The following is an 18686-nucleotide window of genomic DNA, read 5'->3' as shown; positions in this document are numbered from 1 at the left end:
AAAGGATGCCGGTGTCGAAATACAGTTTTATTATTGTATTGCTATTTGTTTTTCACTGGGTCTGAAACGGAATTGTATTGGTTTTATCCGTATTTAGTTTAAGTACATTACCAGTGAACCATTTATTTTGTTTATGCCGGGCGTTGTTACACATTTATGCACGAAAAAGAAATGCTGCTAATTAACAAAGCTATGCACTTAACTTCATAAAATTTACATGAAATATGACATATCAGTTGTCTTTTTCCTTTTGACATTGCAGTTATATGCAGCACACACAACAGGCATGTTTTTTCTTTGTTTTTTTGTACCTCTTACCTCCGTTATACAACACTGTAAGCAGACGAATTTTTACAAAGGTGGGCGCTTAGCTCAGATCTGCCGTGTTTCGCGGTGGCACCGCAAAGAGCGCTGTACAGGACAACATGGCCACTCTATAGTCTTCTCTTTCTAACTCGTTGGTTAAAATGAATCCGCACGGTTTCTTTACAGCGATTATCGCCAACGTAGATCGTTGGACGCCACGCAGATCCTGAAGGTTGTTTCTGAAGCAAATTCAGGACGCACATAGCCACAAAAATGTTCAATAATCGATATTTAGAGAAGGCCATGTAGAAATATTGAATCGAGTTATGGCAGCAAAACAAATGAGAATTGACAGCGATTGTACGCTGATAAAGAAACCACTTCCTGACGATCATCGCCAGCGTTTATAACGCCGACGATGATCGCTGTTAACAAACCATAGATTAAGGACAAGAGTGTTATTATTTTAGGAATTATTTCCAACATTCAGTTGTAAAGATGGGTCGAATGTGGACAGTTACACTTCATTCCAGAGCTACAGAATTTGCTAGTGAGGATCTTTATATATCTGAGACTAATTTTTTAATGTGTAAATTTTGTAATTTGGAGTAGACTGGGAGAAACGAAACAGTGTGTCTTAACATCGTTTCAAAAATAAAGAGCATTTGCGTCTTAAAGAAAAAAGTATAGCTCCTAAATGGCAAGTAACAATGAAAGCTTTTTTATCATTATTTTGACGCCTAATACGCAATATTTTTTGACGTAAAATCTCTTTCCAACTTACACGAAATTATTTCGAAAAGCTTACAACTAATTAGCGATAAAACGCGAAATGTAATATTTTTAACACGATTTTCTTTTTCGAAATCAACAAAGCAGAACTATTCTAGATTGGCTGCGTAAGGCTGAACTATACAGTATATTACATTAATTTTTACATTAGGGTTGCATAATAAAATAACTTTAAATTGCAATTGAAGATGAAGAAGAAGAAGAAGAAGAAGAAGAAGAAGAAGATTCGAATGTAAGACACAGTACATTTATACAGAGTTCAAGCCTTTATCATAATGATGATAAACAAAATGAATCGTTTAAATCGTGTCTATTTTTATGCTGAAACAAAGTAAGGAAAAGCGGTCGATGTCTGACTCTGTGAGCACGCCGACTGTGACGAATCGACTCCCATTTTTATTTTCGTACGGCTTTAATCCATTTTTCTTTAACGTCAGGATTGTATGAAATCTGAAATATAAATGTTTATAAAATTGAGGAGCGTTGTCATTCGTTATATTGTTAAATGTCACCAATTTACTAGGTGTTAACAACCATATATCCATGGAACGTGTGTGTGCTAATGCCTACCCACTTCATTTTGCGTGATTAGGGTGCCGCATACTGCGGATAGATGGCAGAACTGTGACCCATTTTAAAATTGCACATCACTTCGGCGGGCCACGTTATACATGATGTGTATCTGTGAAGTGTTATGTCATGTACTAGAGTGAATGTATGTTAAGTGTTCCTTTTGTTGTTGGTTATTTAACGACGCTGTATCAAATACTAGGTTATTTAGCGTCGATGATATTGGTGATAGCGAGACGGTATTTGGCGAGATGAAGCCGAGGATTCGCCATAGATTACCTGGAATTCACCTTACAGTTTGGGAAAACCTCGGAAAAACCCAACCAGAAAATCAGCCCAAGCGGGGATCGAACCCGCGCCCGAGCGCAACTTCAGACCGGCAGGCAAGCGACTGAGCCACGCCGAAGTGTTCATGTAAGTGTAGTGTAGGGAATGGGTGAGATTGATGATGAAGGTGAGGAAGGGAGAAGGAGAAACCCGCTTCCGTCACGGAGCCTACTCCTGTCGAATAGCACCAAGGGGGCCGCCAGGTTTAACGTCCCCATCCGACGGACGAATCACTCTCAATAGTGACATTATACCTTCCCTTCATATACACTGCGGAGAGATTTGGAATTTAACCCATGCATAATGGTGCACAATTTAGTGATTAGAAATTGTGCACAGCCATCTCTTCTAGTCCCGAGGTAGAAATTTTACAAGACAATTTCTGACCCTGTCGAGAATCGAACCCGGGCCGACTAGTCTGGAGGCAGACACGCCACCACAGAGCTAAGTCGACGGACTATCTATGGAATATAACACCTAGGTCCTAGGATTTTCTTCAGAGAGCTATTATAACAGCCGTATATGACACAACTACACATACTGCCGCATGTGAATGCCCGTAGAAATAAGCAGAAATCGTATTTCACTGCTGCCAAATGTGTCTCAATTAAATATCACAGTTAAAATCATTAGATACACCGCCAAATGGAATATGTAAGTCCTGTATAAGAATCGCCTACCATCGGGGTTGCCCCATTAGCCAATCGGCTTCACTAAATACATATGTATTTAGTCATTGAAGTGTAACCTATATACCAGGGTCGTTAAAAAAGTAATCCGCCACATTTTTTATCACAATATATTTGATGAAAATTGTTACTGTTGGACGAAAATGTAAATGGATGTTTCTTCTTCACATACTATTTTTCTACAAAGTCTACATCACGTTGTACGGCCTTACGCCAGCAGGAAATGAGTGCATGTATTTCTTGCCGGTACTAGCTCTTGTCCTGCATGCGTAGCCACTTCCTCACTGCATCAATTACGCTGTTGTCACTTCCCACGCAAAGCATCTTTAAGAAACCCAGAGATGAAAATAAAATCTGATTGTGACAGATTCTGGCTGTAGGGCGAATGGGACAGCACAGTCCAACCCATTTTGGTGGTCTGTTTCCGGGTTCACAGGCTTATGTGAGGGCATACATTATAATATTGGAATACGGTAATATTTCTGCTGAATTCTTGTAAGGCCAAACTCTCAGGAAACATTTCTTGAGATTGTTCAGTATGTTATATACGCCTCCGAGTTAGTGGTTGCTCTTCTTGCCATCACGTTATACACAAGTATGACTCCTTCACAATCCCAAAATACAGTAACTACGACTATTTCTACAGAGGAACTGTCTTGAATTTCTTCTTTCTGGGCGATTAGAATGATGGCACTCCATTGACTGCCTTTTTGTCTTCGACTCAAAATAATGCATTCAAGTTTCTTCAACAATTACGTTCCGGAACAAAAAGGTCTCCCATTCGGCCTCAAATCGCTCTAACAATTCAGAAGAAATGGCTATTCTCTGCAGCTTGTGGTTTTCGTTGAGACTTTGTGGTAACCATTTTGAGCAGACTTTTGAATATTTGTATATTCCAGAGCCTCAATATAATTGAACAACAATACTTCCAATGCTTATCGACAGTTATAGGGCCGTTTATCGTGTTGTGATGCGCCGATCCGCACGAATAATAAGGAATCTGCGCGATTCATCATGTCTGGACTGTTAGCTATGGAAGGCGTCCAGTACGCGGCAGATATCGGAGCTCGGTTTCTGCACTTCTTGACGCCCAATCTGTTTGAGCCCACCGCCTAACACCGTTCCTATCAGCTGCACAACTACCATACACTGCACACAAATGTTCATGGATGTTAATCACATTTTCTTTTTCGAGAACCAAAAATTGAATTACTGCTTGCTGCTTGTATAACGGGAATCTGCAACAGACGCCATTTCAACAGTTCACTACAGCTCCGCTGTCAGAATGACTTGCAGCTCGGACACGCGCGGGAATAAGTTATCATTAGATTTCAAGCCATCAAAGTGCACTTATCTATCTTTGTTAATGGCTGAGAAAATAATGTGGGGCATTACTTTTTTAACGACACTTGTAGTCCTGGTAGCATGTACTCTTTGAAAGAAACCATACATCCGACGAATACCTCTGAACGATAATCGCAGGCGCTGTTTATTTGGCTATCTTCGCGGAAACAGACCTTGCAATTGCCACGGCATTATTTTGCTAATTCATCGCAACGCCAGCTGCCTCTGTGATTAAAAATGGCAACAAGCTAAATGTTTACATTTTTAACTTCTCTTCGATATGCTCTAAGTTTTAATATTCAGTGTTTATAATCATAATATTATATTTTTGTTAGTTGCATGTTTCGGAAGTGAAATGTAACTAACATCTCAGAAGTAAAATCTACTGTGTCACGGTTTCAAAGATAGAACTGAATTTTGTTGTTGTGCGTAGTGTTACTGTCTTAACTTGTCTTGTAAATGCAGTCACCAGCATTTTCCAGTTTACATTGATTTATACAACCGAAGTGACAATAAACTACTCTGATCCTGGATGAAAGAATAATGGAACGGAGAAAAATTCTCTCCGGCGCCGGGATTTGAACCCGGGTTTTCAGCTCTACGTGCTGACGCTTTATCCACTAAGCCACACCGGATTCCACCCCGGCGTCGGAAGAATCGTGTCTGATCCTCTCTAGTGTAAGTTAAGTACACACTATGTTCAATTTGTGACAATAATGTAAACCTTCCTCTAATAGGATATAAAGCAGTGGCGTATACTGGTTTAAGGGCCTGGGCTACCACTGACCCTATTATTACACAAAATATATTTTAAAGTCCCTATAATAAAATTCCTTACCTATTTATACATGAATTTCAGACGTCTTGATTGGGACGAAAATACTTTGATGACTTCGTCATTGAAATTACAGTTGGGCCGCTTGCGAAGTTTCTGTAGAAATTACTTTTCAATGGACATCAGTACCAAGCCGGATAAACGTTCTTGTGTATGAGTTGATCTACAGTAGGATTTTATTCTCTTCAACGCAGAAAATGTTCTTTCTACTGATGCTGACGTAGCTGGTATTGTCACAATTGAAGGGTCCAGGGGAAGAACATGCTAAGTCACATTTTACTGTTTTTACAGGAGAGCAAGTTTAAAGTTTCAAGGTCCATTACATTCTATTGTCTCTGAGTTATCATTTTTCAAATATTTCTGTCTTAATCAAGTTTTTACTCTGCACAATTAAACCACTGAAATCTCTATTGCCTGAGGTATTACATGGCATCCAAAACAAAAAATTGATAAAATTGGACTTAGCACGTTTTTCCCCTGGACCCTTCAATTAATGTTGCCAATTTAAGGACTTCAGGAATAACTTGGTTCAGCTGGTTTTCATATATGGCAGATAATATTTCATGGATAGGTTTGTTCGAAAAATCAAAGACCTCTGCTGAATATATTACACTTAATTCATTTTTCAAACGTACTTGATCAAAGTGACTGTTATAGGACTGAAATAATTTGTTTAGTGCCTCATTCGGGAAGTTTTCTCTATAAGCAGAAAATTTTTGAGAATCTAGAAGATATGTGAACTGAAGCTTTCCATAATTAGAAAATCTGTCAGTAATTTCCATGTACATACGATCTAGTATGCTGTAGTACAGCTGCCTGTATTTCAATTCATCATCTCCTTTTCTTCGTTTTAATGGTGGTTCCATTGTATTGGCTGAAGAATTTTCATTTTCCATATTACTCCATATGGACGGAAACCCACTACGTCTGAACTCGAATATAGTATTTTTTTAACTTTGATACCTCTTGCAAGCAGTATGCTATGTCTAGACTTTTTGTCTGAAGAATATTGTAGAGCACATCTGTATGTGCGAACACTCTAGCATAGACTTCAAGAAGAAATATATTCTGAAACTGTGTGAAAAAATACAAATATCCTTGAGCCTGCACAATTACATCATCAACCCAGTTTTCTTCAGAGTCATTACAAATGATATTTTCAAAGAAAGCAGTCAGTTCTCTGTATTACTTTACTGTATTTACAAGCCGAGATGTAAAATTGCATCTAGTTGGTGCTACTTTTGGGAGTTTCTTTTTCATAAATTCTTGAGTTTTTCTGATCTTTTAGGAGATGATGAGAAAAATGCAGCTAAACCCGACAGTGTTTTGAAAAAAATGCGGCATTCTGGAATGGATGAAGTAGTTTGTTGCAAAACTAAATTGAGAACATGGCTGTAACAATGGACAAATTAGTGGTTGAGGATACTTTCCTTGAACTTTTGTTTTTAAGCCATTAATATTTCCCGCCATAACTGAAGCACCATCGTATGTCTGTGCAATTAACTTATTGCCGACATTGTATTCTGCTATAACACCTTCCACATGCTGAAACCAAGCAGAAGCAGTTTTGCCCGAACTGGCATTTGTGAATCCTATAAACCGTTCTTGTACATTGGCAGTACTATCGACGTATCTTAAAACAGTGGACAATTGACTCTGATTAGAGCAGTCACTTGTTTCATCAACCACAATGGCCGCAAAAGGTGCTTCTTCCATTTCAGATTTTATGTCCTTTATCATAACCCCACTTATAGCAAATATGAAGTCATTATGAATTGCGGGAGAAGTACCACGAAATACTGTTGAACTCTCAAGATGATTGGCCAGTAAATGGTCAAATTCACTTAAGGAACTTAAATATTCAATATAATTTCCTCTATTGTCTGATTCCACACTCTCATAATGATCCCGAAAAGCCAATTCTTGTTTTCCTAGAAAGCAGACTGCGTTAATAAGATGCAGTAAAATCTCCCGATTTTTTTTTCCACAGGAGCATTGTGTTGGTTGATATGTAGAGCTTTTTGCTTATCTAGCTGTAAATCAATTCTTGTCTTCCCAAAGTTTGCAAAGTTCATGCTACTACAAATATGAGCTTTTGATTTGTCGTGTTTTAGGACTGCCGTTCGAAGGGAGTTGATATTAGAAAACCCTCTTTTGACCACACATTAGTTTCGCGGCTAAATAACAAACATGGCCAGCAAAATAGTTTAGACAGTTTAGAACTACCACACAACCAATTCCACTTACCATATGATGTTGAAGTGAAATGGCGTGTGTACTCACGCTGTTTTTCTTTTACGTCCATGGACAAATTTAACTCAGGAGTTGGTCTTTCCATTGTCACAATTTCAACTTCCTCGTTGTATGTACGACGGTTAAAAGGCACTTTTAATAAACCTTCTATTACACAGTCATTTTCAACACAAACTTCTCCAGAAACTTGTTCTGCCATATTTTTCACAATATCACTTAACTGGGAAATAAAAAACTTAATAATTCACAATTAATATAACTCTTAGACACTCGAACAAATCACAAATTTAAAATACTGCACTGCAAGAACACAATTACATTCATGAGCTAGCGTGCTAAGCGTACTGTTGCTTCGCGCCTGCAAAGAAACCGATCACGAGAGCGGCAACTCACCCGGCCTTACACTGCACGTTGGAAACAGAAGAGAGCGGGGGGATGGGCAGTTGTGCGACCGGACAGCGTGCGCGGTACGGTCACAGACTACCTCACGTAGCAAGCGGTTTCTCCAGTGATGCCGCCTTGACAACTTGTTTCTTTTCGAGAGCAGAGAGCGCATATAAATCTAACAATTACTTTAATTTTAATTACTGTGGTAAAACTAATAATACAAAATTATTACATTATGTTATATTATAAACTTTTTCTTTTGTAATTTCCTTGGGCTACCGCCGGTAGCCCCGGTAGTCCGCAGAATACGCCCCTGATATAAAGTAATAGTGGAAACTCTGACGTTTATTTGCGACATTGTGTACAACGTACAATGCCATCCAGGGACTCGAGGTATAAACTAATACATATTTTCTTCACATACAGCACAACCAAACTTTGTTTGCAAATTCCCCCTTCAATCATTATTGTTGTCTTAGAGCCTCCAAACAAGATATGTTCAATTTTTTTATAACTTTTTGGGCTTTTTCCTATGGGGTCAGACCCGGAAAATTGCGTATAGGATTAATTTTGTTACAATATTACAACTAATATGTAACAATTTTCACTTATACCTGTACATTTTAAAGTGTCTATCCTTTGCAAATCAGAAATAGATCCAAACACGCAGCGAGTGAAATAAATAATAAAGCAAGGGTTCTTAATCTTTTCCTTTTTTTTCGCGGACCACTAATTTTTAACTCAAGAGTTAAAACTCTTTATTATTTATTCAGAGTTGTTCATCAATGTTTTTCAAATTGAAGAGAAAGAAGAAATAAATGCAATATTCATATTATAATATTTTAATTGGACTAATTCCTCACAAATTCAAAATAATTTAATTTATTAATGTATTTTTACTTTTTTTTTTCTTTGTAATGAAGGCGTTAGGGTAGAAACGCCAAGTTTTCCTACTGAGTGAACCAAAATGAAGTACATAATCAAATAGAAGTTTATTTTCAAAATAAATAATTTTATAATATAAAGAGATAGGTTTGGAAGTAAATGTTGAAAGGACAAAGTACGAGTATATGGTTATGTTTCGTGCCCAGAACATAGTACGAAATGGAAATATAAAAATGGGAAATTTATCCTTTGAAAAGGTGGAAAAGTTCAAATATTTTGAAGCAATAGTAACAAATATAAATGGCACTCGGGAGGAAATTAAATGCAGAATAAATATAGGAAATGCCTGCAATTATTCCGTTGAGAATCTTTTGTCATTCAGTCTGCTCTCTAAAAAGCTGAAAGTTAAAATGTATAAAACAGTTATATTACCGGTTGTTCTGTATGGTTGTGAAACTTGGAGTCTCACTTTCAGAGAAGAACAGAGGTTAAGGGTGTTCGAGAATAAGGTGCTTAGAAAAATATTTGGGGCTAAGAGGAATGAAGTTACAGGAGAATGGAGAAAGTTACTCAATATAGAACTGTACGCATTGTATTCTTCACCTGACATAATTAGGAATATTAAATCCAGACGTTATAGATCGGCAAGACATGTAGCACGTATGGGCGAATTAAGAAATTCAAATAGAGTGTCAGTTGGGAGACTGGAGAGAAAAAGACTTTTGGGGAGGTCGAGACGTAGATGGGAGGATAGATAATATAAAATGGATATGAGGGAGTTAGGATATGATGGTAGAGACTGAATTAATCTTGCTGAGGATAGGGACCGATGGGTGGCTTATGTGAGGGCGGCAGTGAACCTCCGGGTTACTTAAAATCCATTTGTAAGTAAGTACGTAAGTAAGGACTAGAGGCTTTCCCGGCATTGGATATGGAATAATTCTTCTCGGGTTCTCAGCCAGGTAAGTTGGATAGTTGCTTTGAAGCTTTCGATAACTAGCTCTGCTAACTTGAAGTGCCATGGAACTATGTCTATTCGATATAATTATAATCGTTCAGTAATGATTATCGCCATGGGTCAATCACAAGCTTGTTCCTAGTCCCAACCGCTTGCCTTTCTCCATAGAAAGGCGCACATCAGCCTTACTAAAGAAGGACAACCAGCCAGCTTAAGTAACGAAGTCCTTTACTCCACATTCCAAAAGACGCCTTGACTATACGGGTTGCCGAAAATTCACAAGAAGGAAGTTTCACTGAGACCTATTGTCTGTGCCATAGGCTCCCCACCTACCGGCTGGAGAAACACCTTACCAGTCTTCTACACCCTCTTGTGGGAAAATGTAGCCACCACGTACGAATTCGGCGGGGTTCATCACACCTTGAAATCACAGAGCATCACAATAAATCAATTCGATATTCTGGTAAGTTTTGATATGTCAATCTTCACCAGAGTTCCGCTCAAGAGTAAACATTGGAGTTATTGAGATCTCACTTCCCGTCTGAGGTCATTGGGCTTTTTAACCACTCACTCAGCTCCAAAGGGCAGTACTACGAGAAATCCGACGGCTATTCTGTAACTCTATATAAAACGACTCAAACTTAGAAGAGGAGAAAATTATCTGAGGGAAGTGGAATAGGGAGAGGAGTAAGACAAAGATGTCTTTTATCACATACCCCATTAAACCTTTGTTCGGAGACTGTAGTGAAGAACTGTTTCCAGAACATGACAGGGGTGATAGTAGGAGGAAGAAGAATAAGTACATAAGATTTGCTGAAGATGTGACGTTGCTAGCAGAAGAGGAGATGATACTAAGGGATATGCTACTGGAACTAAATGACAGTTGTGAGCAATATTGGATGAAGACAAATGCAAACAATACGAAGACCATGATTGTCGGAAGAAAACTAAAAAAATAAACGTGAGAATTTGAAATGAGGCAGCGTAACAAGTGGACAGCTTCAGATACTTGAGGTGTACTATAAGCAGTAACATGAGCTGCTACCAGAAAATCGAAAGGAGGATAGTAATGGCAAAGGAAGCTTTTAATAAAAAAAGAGGCATCTTGTGTGTGTCTGGAAAAATAACTGAGGACAAGACTAGTAAAGTGCTTTGTGTGGAGTTGACATTGTATTGGACATGTGAACATGTGAACATGTGAAGAGAAACGACTATTGTCAGCGTATTTCGAACTGGTGGATCAAGGTCAAGCAATTGACTGCCTTTCCCACGCGTGCTTACCCAATTCTTGGACCATCCTCAACTAAAGTCAGCGGGGACAGCCGGGATTACCAGTGCTTTAGTTCACAATTGTCAATTTAGTGACTCCTGCATGGCTTGTACGTGACCTTGAAACGCCAGTTCGAAATGCACTGAGTATAAAAGCATTTCAAACGTGGATATGGAGAAGGATGGAATGTGGGAAATGGACAAATAGAATAAGAAATTAAACTGTGCTAGAAAGAATGGGTGAAGAAAGAATAATGCTGAAACTGGTCAGGAAGAGGAATAGGAATTGGCTGGACCACTGGGTAAAAGAAACTCCTACTGAGGATGTACTGGAAGGAATGGAGAGCGGGAGGAAAGTTCGGGAGATATGAAATCAGAGAGACGACATTGAGATACATGGATCATATGCGGATACTTAAGGGAACTGGGTAGTGGTGCTTGTGCGATTAAAAAATTGCAATACAAAAGTTTAGTTCAGTATTTCTAGGCTTCTAGTGGTCAGAATGGAATAAAAATTTCTAGGTTTATACAATCAATCATTTTGAATTCAGTGGTATAGAAGACAACTAATTTGTTTTGTATCCAAGTGCGAAAGAAAGGTCCTAACTGATAACCTGTTTTCCCATGTTGCTAAGTGTACCTGATTCTTCAGGTGCACATTACTTGCTACAATCTTCTCTCATATGCCTTGTACTTTTTATAATTATCTAGTAATGTGTATTGTAAATTCTAAAGCAAAATTTATTTAAATATTTCACCCCTAGTGAAGCAGAAAAAAATACTGAACTTTGCTTAACATTTTTTTACAATTTTGTTCAATTTATATACATTTTTTCTCGTGTTATGTGTGTGATATTCTTAAACCCGTAGGTGTACTATGTAGAACACAGGCTGCAGATAACACTGTAAAAGTTTCATGTAAATTGATTCAGTAGTTTCAGAGAAAAATGCACTTAAGTTTGAAAAATGTCAACTTATGGAAAACTGCATTTTAAAAAAAGAAGAATGTATGAATTACATGCACCACCTAATTTAAAGAGATCATTTAAAAGGCTTAAGTTATATGCAGAAATACCCCATAATATTTATATTATTTTAAAGAACAGTTTTGTACTTTATTTTGAAATACAAAATTAAAAATCACTACCTGGTTCCCTTAAAGGAAGATAAAAAATAGGAAAGAGTGAAAAATGCTAGGTTTGCAGTGAAAGACCTCCCCTTGGGCAGATCACTATAAATGAATGAATGAATGAATGAATGAATGAATGAATGAATGAATGAATGAATGAATGAATGGTATGTAACTTGCATTTGTTATATCGGAATATAAGCACAAACACAATCTGTTCCAGATATTTTAGTATTCAAAATGCCTCATTTGTAACTATCGCCAATTATGGAGCCTGTCGCCTGGAGTCCCTCTATAATTAAGAGAAGAGTTGACCAGACATGGCCTACTATAATGCTCATTGTTTGAACGCTCGAATTAATTATTGTTGAGGAATTCTACTATCGCAAGTTTACAGCGGAGTTTTCACTATTACTTCCTATCCTAAATAAGTCTTCCACTCTTTCGAGATACTATATAATGAGTTCATGTATCACTCACCAGAGTGTGCGCAGAGTCACCTCGCATCAAGAGATCCTGCAGTTGACTAATGTACTCGATGGCTTTGTGTAATGTCTTCACCTTGCTTACTCTCTTACCCCTGCAAGTAAGATAATCCGCCAGTCAGCAAACAAACAATAATTTGAATACAAAACACAGAATAAGCATTAGGGGGCATATGTAAATTTTGTGTTGTCGTTTCTATAACATTAGTTAAGCCGTCCGTGGTTTATGCGCATTTTGATATTAGGCCTACTCAAGACTCGTCATGGGTTCGAATGCTACCTCGGACATGATGTGTTAGTCCACAGTTAATCTGATGGTAATCCTCAGGTTCGAGCCTCAATCCTAGGTTGACCTGAGGGACAGTCGCGCAATTCAAGATATTTCAAAGAGTCTTGTTTTTCAATGTGGTATTATTTCCTAGCATTTCGGTTCCGGATAATAAGATGTAGGCTATCCCCAGCACACAGCTGTAAAACTCATTCTCGCTTTCATATATTAAAGCTTTATTTAAATTTTTTTTATCTTGGATACATTACGGCCAGCGTGTCTTTTTGTTTAAGAAGGCGTCAGTTTCTTACTTTATCTATACAACATTGTATCAGCTGTGTTTGTTTGAGATGAATTTTAATGAGGGAACATTGGTTTGCAGTATGTTTATCAAATTAAAAAAAAAACACATTTTTTTAAACAGTGCTGCATTATAAGGACATAAAGACACGTCTGCACTATTTGTCACGCTCTATTTGATGTTCCTTCATTCTAGCTCTGCAGCTCAATTTCCACTCACGAAGATTTTTGCGTACCTACTACAGCCCTGTCCATCTTCGACCACCCCTCCTTACAGGCTTTCCATAGGCCATCTATAGTACGTAGACGCCTGTTTCCTGGTGCTCTTTTCAGGAGTCACAGAAATCCATGGTAACAGCACCAGCGACTTCATGGAAATTTCACGGAAAAGTAAGGTGTTAATTCTATTTTCTGCTTCATTCTATCTAAGAATGTGAGGTTCGAACCATAAATATGACTCGATGATTGATCTTGATGTATCTCAACTTTATTTATGTCTGTAATATACAGAACCGACATTTCATAGTAGTGAATTGTAAACAATTATAAATTGTATTTTTAACAATAATTGTCAACTGTTTGATTATTATTAATATATAAAAAAAGTCTAGCTCTCTCCTGAAAGAGATTGATCTCATGCTCAGGTGAGGATTCCATACATAATAATATTGCGAAGATAAATGATAATAAGAAACATCTTAAACATTAATTGTCACTAATAATGAAGTGGTGTCATATATTTTTAATTTAAAATTATTTGAGTGAAATAGATGAGGGAATTTATTTATTATTATTTTTTACAAATTCTACGATTCAATATAATACCAAAATTACGTGAATAAATTACAATAAATAACATCTTAAAATTAGTATTCACTAATAACAAAGTGCTTACATATATTTTAAAACTTAAAACTGTTTGAGTTATATAGATGAGAGTATTTCTTTATTAAGTTATTATAAATTCTAGGGCCAATATTACTGCTATAGGTTTGTTCCAGCACTGTTCGGAATCGATTCTGAACTGCCTGCTCATGCGCAGTAGTTCAATGTGTGTTCCAACAAGACTAGAACTGATTCCGAACCGATACTGAACTCCCAGTTCCCTGTTCCAATGTGCTTCAGAACTCGTTCGGAACGAGTGAAATTGGTCCTCGATTAAGAGCAGAACTGGGAATTCTGAACTGCTGACGCATGCGTAGATGATTTAATCTGAAGTTACCGTTAAAATGCTTCGAGACTAGTCGAAAAAATAGTAGATCATGAGTGGTTTGGAAGGACATAGTGATATATTTCATCACGAATTAAGTTCGGAAGATGAATATAATTTTAATTTGAGAAGACGCTCCGAAGGCCTTAAATGAACAGTTCAAGAAACGTTCCAACAACGTAAAATCCTGAATTAGTTCTGATATCATATAGAAATGGCGCATGCGTCGAAAGAAGTTCGGTATTAGTTCGGAACGCGTTCTGAATTGCTTGCTAGAACAAAGCTTAGGATTGAAAGCAGTGCTCGTTTAACACTTGAGTTCCAACCACTGCCTGCTGATCACATCCTATGGTTGTTTACACTGCTTGCCTAATCAACGCTCATGCGCTGGTAGCCGCTAGGTGGTAGGTAGTGACTTTGCATATACTGATAATATTATTAGCGGTGGGCACTTCCTGCCACCTTGCAGGAAAATAACTTTGATTGAGCAGGCAGTTTACGCAGTTATAGGATGCGATCCAGCAGGCAGTGATTCATACGTTTGGTTTCATGTTTGTGGATCTGAAATTTGTGTGATGTTAGTGTATAAAATTTACTAATGCAATTATATAAATTTGATGTACTTTCAAAATTTCAAACTCTTTAAAAAAAAAAAAAACTTTCGGTAGGATAATCAATGACTTTTTAAGACATAATTTAATTATTTTTCTCTGGAATAGACTAATATGGTAGAATTAGGTTACTTTCATAAGTACTACCCCATCCTAATATTCCATATTGAGCTACAGACTGAAATAAAGCAAGTTAAACTATACTTAGTACGTCTATTGGTAAGTAATTTCTAAACAGAAAAAAATAATATGAGCCCTTCAGAGGAGAAGTGGTGTAAGTCAAAAATGGGTAATGAAGGTTAAAGTAAACATTCTGTAAAATATGGCGCAAAGTAGCATTTAATATTCAATGTATTTAAACAATTAGTAGTCAGTGGATAACACGAAGGACATATTAATTGCTACTTTGCGCTGTATTTTACAGAATTTTTACCTTAAACCTCATTACCCAATTTTGACTTACACCACTTCTGCTCTGAACGGCTCATATATACCGTAATTTTACGTAATTTGTTACAATAATAGTTAGTACGTTTGTCCCATTTCAGATGTTTATTAATTCTGATCCCTAAATTTAACTTCGGCCATTTATAATTGGACAATTATAGCTAATTACGAAACAACCTGAATTAGGGGAGACAGGAATTTACAACATTTACTCGTTAATAAAAAAAAGGAACAGCTATAGTTTCAGCAGAAAGAATACTCGAATCGAACCAATAAATATTCGAATCAAACCAATTGTATTCGTATATTGGGGTGAGAAGTGTCAGAACTTCTGTTTGGCAGTACAGGGAGTTGACTTTGCCCTTTTTAGCAACACAGCGAATATATAACTGAGTCCAGCAATAATCATAAATCGCAATCAGAGCACCATTTTTGGAAATTTCTTCATCTCTTTGACAGTATTAAATCGCGCTGCATTTGTTGTACGGTAGTGATTAAGATAGACATATGCCTCATATAAAGTGATCATAAATTTCCATCTTTCTCCTGACAGTTGATTCCCATACAGTTTCCTACACTTTATACGACGTTCTATAATGTGTCTTGGCAACATTCTGTATACTCTGCACTTGTGACATTTTTTTCAATTTCAAAGCCCAGTTGGATATTCCCATCTTAAGTGCAATGATTCTTTCTGTGAATAGGCTACTGCCAGAGATCAGGGGCTTTACTTTCCTTATAAAGCGTGGAGATCGATTTATCGCAGGTCCTGGTTCGCCTGTTTCTTTCCTTTTGGAATAAGTCCCATGGCAACACATAGCTGATTCCTTGTTTTGATGTTGTAAAATTCCGCTCCTTACATGCTTCTATAATTATTGCAGTATAATTCCCAAAACGACTCGATTTTCTTAGGCACTGTTGCAGCTACACTCTTGTGCCACTTTTCCAGACTTGATGTCAACTGTCTTGATTCTTCCTCAGAAGACTTACCTTGGCACGCACACAGCAGCGCCACAATCAGTCAAAATTCGTCACCAATATAGGATTTCTTTTTACTAATAGCGGGTACTATAGGCATCCAACAAGGAAAACTCAGTGCGCAGAAACCAGCGGGCGTGACTGTGTCGCGCAGATGACGTATGCTCCCGTTCCCAGCATGGGGATAAGGGGGGTATAGCATGCGCGCCGCGAGGAGTTCGAGCTTAGTTTTGCTTGTAGGATACCTACTGTTCGTCATTCACTATATGAAGTCAGTTGTGTAGACAGCGATTCTTAAACTTTATGGGTTCGAGAACCTTCTTCATATTAAGCACATTTTGCCAGACTCCTAACATATTAATTTTACACTTTTGCTTAGTACAAGATAATAAAATATTTTCATGTATAAGTTAGACTATTTTTTTATTTATTTATTTAATACTTTACACTTGAGCTACATTAGGCATTGCAGCCCAAAAGAGCAGAAGCTCGTGCTCGGGCGCAGTTCAGATCAGTTACACAAAATATATCACAAAATTAAGAGAGTTCATTGAGCACAATAACATTAATAAATGGTAAAATAATACAGCATTTATTTTTTACTATACAAATTATTACAAATTCAAGTTGAGCCGTGCCCGCCATTATAGCCGTTCACCTAGTACGTCACTTCGTCCGTCAGAGCGCTCTCAGACGTTACATTATAGATAGCGCTATGAATCCTTTCATTTTTCCTTTCCAAATTATCCTATTGGCCGGTTCATTACGTCTCACGAGGGGAGAGGGAGAGTGAGTTTACTTGGTCACGGGCAGCTAGAGAGAACATCACTTAGGACTCGCTCACCGTAGATATAAGATCACTCAAGACTCACACGCCGGATAGATAACATCACGTGTACTCGACAAGTGGAGCTCGAACTGTTTTCAATTCTCGTAACTTAAGTTTATCGTGATAGATAGTTCGAGAACAGTGCGTCACTGTATTTCTTTGCATATTTACGCATTATATGGAAGTTTCTTTCAGATGTATATCTTGTGATTTAGCGTGCTTACTACTTGTGTCAGATTTGTATCAGTGGAGTAGGTAAATTTGCGTCGTGATATTTTTATCTTCGATTGTATGTGTTTGAGAGATTGTAGTGGATCGTACTTTGAAATATCGCTTGCTAGTGATACGTCTAGGGGGCAAGTAATTGTGATTGTGTCGAGTGATATATTATGTGATATATATATATATATATATATATATTTGAGGTAAATTGTATTGGGGGTCACGTTATGAAGAATAAGTTGATATGTGAGGTTTGATGATTCGGGATTACGTGATGATATATGATTTGAAATGTGAGGTTTTGATGTTCCAAGACGGTTTGTGTTATAGAGCAGCGATTACGATCTTTGGGTTAAGTTCCATTTGACGTTGTAATGAACTAGAATAGTATGGGCTTCGTATTATTGTTGTAGTATTTTCCCTACTCCATTTGGTTTATTGGTTCCCATTGCCTCTATTTCAGGAATCGAGTACATTGAGTTTTCGTTGCTATTTGAACGATCATTGAGATTTGAAATTGTCGTCGGTTACTTATATAACGTGTATCTCTCTCTCTCTCTCTTGGGCATCGTTATTGTAAAGTACAGAGATTTTGTGTCAGTGCAATCTGCACAGTTCATGCGAGCTCTATGTGGAATTGGTAATGTATAGTGATCAGTTATGTGATGCCTTATACTGGGTAAAGTTTTGTGTTATTGAGTTTATTTATATATGATTACTTTGGTTAGTCAGATTGTATGGTATCTGTGATTGAATGGGCCATATATGGAGTTAGTGTACTGACTGGGCGTTGTCTTGAGATTCATATCTAGATGGGTAAAGTATATATTCAGAGAGTGTTTTCATGACTAGATGGTTAATAGGTCAGTTATTGATTATTGAGAGATGGCCATATTAGAGTGTATTATGACCTATAAGTATGTTTGCCCAGTCTAGTAATACTTTCACGATTCAGATATCGTTGTGTATTAGTTCAGATTAACTTATGTTATTTTCATTCACTTATTTCACATTTCTTTGTTATTTCATTTACCATTCATGTATATTCTTATTCATTATTGTTAATTATATTTGTTATACAAATTCACACTATTTATTTCCAAAAGTCTTCCACTGCGCACATCCAATCTTTCCAATGTACCGTCCACCTGGCGATAACAGCCATTATAAGAAATATAGAGGAGGAGTGGATGATCGTACACTTCGTACACCTCGTCCTCCTCAAAGTATAGTTTACAAGCTTTACGAAAAGTAGCTTTGTTAATAGTCGAAAAGCCAAAGTAATTTTTATTTATTTATGCGAAAATTGAGATTGATGTTTGCTATGTGATGAATGGTGCATTTTTCTTGCAATTGCATGTGTAATATCTGGTTGAATCAATCAATCAATGATACTTTATTGTCGTATCTACAGTGAGGCCACAAAGTCCCGTTACCCCTTATTTAGTTTGTTTCTGTTTCAGATCGCATAAGCTAAACGATGGTTGATATGTCTAATTACACCATTGAGCAATGTGTTATTGCAAGTTATTGGGTGTAATGAAATAAATCGAATATTCACTGAAAACGAAAGTTCGTGCGAACTTCCTAAT

General features: G+C 37.3%; 1 protein-coding gene across 1 annotated transcript in view; it reads right to left on the bottom strand.

Moving 5' to 3' along the window:
* The window catches only part of LOC138700436 (uncharacterized), a 111773-nt gene that overhangs the window by 27646 nt on the left and 65441 nt on the right, over positions 1–18686 (bottom strand). The window contains exon 2 of the mRNA XM_069827053.1: positions 12225–12324. Coding sequence (XP_069683154.1) covers positions 12225–12324 — 100 coding nt within the window. The remainder of the gene's footprint in view (positions 1–12224; positions 12325–18686) is intronic.

The sequence above is a fragment of the Periplaneta americana genome, chromosome 5 (assembly GCF_040183065.1).
Source record: "Periplaneta americana isolate PAMFEO1 chromosome 5, P.americana_PAMFEO1_priV1, whole genome shotgun sequence".
NCBI lineage: Eukaryota > Metazoa > Arthropoda > Insecta > Blattodea > Blattidae > Periplaneta > Periplaneta americana.
Note: the sequence above shows the minus strand (reverse complement) of the source record. Positions and strands in the feature narration are given on the sequence as shown.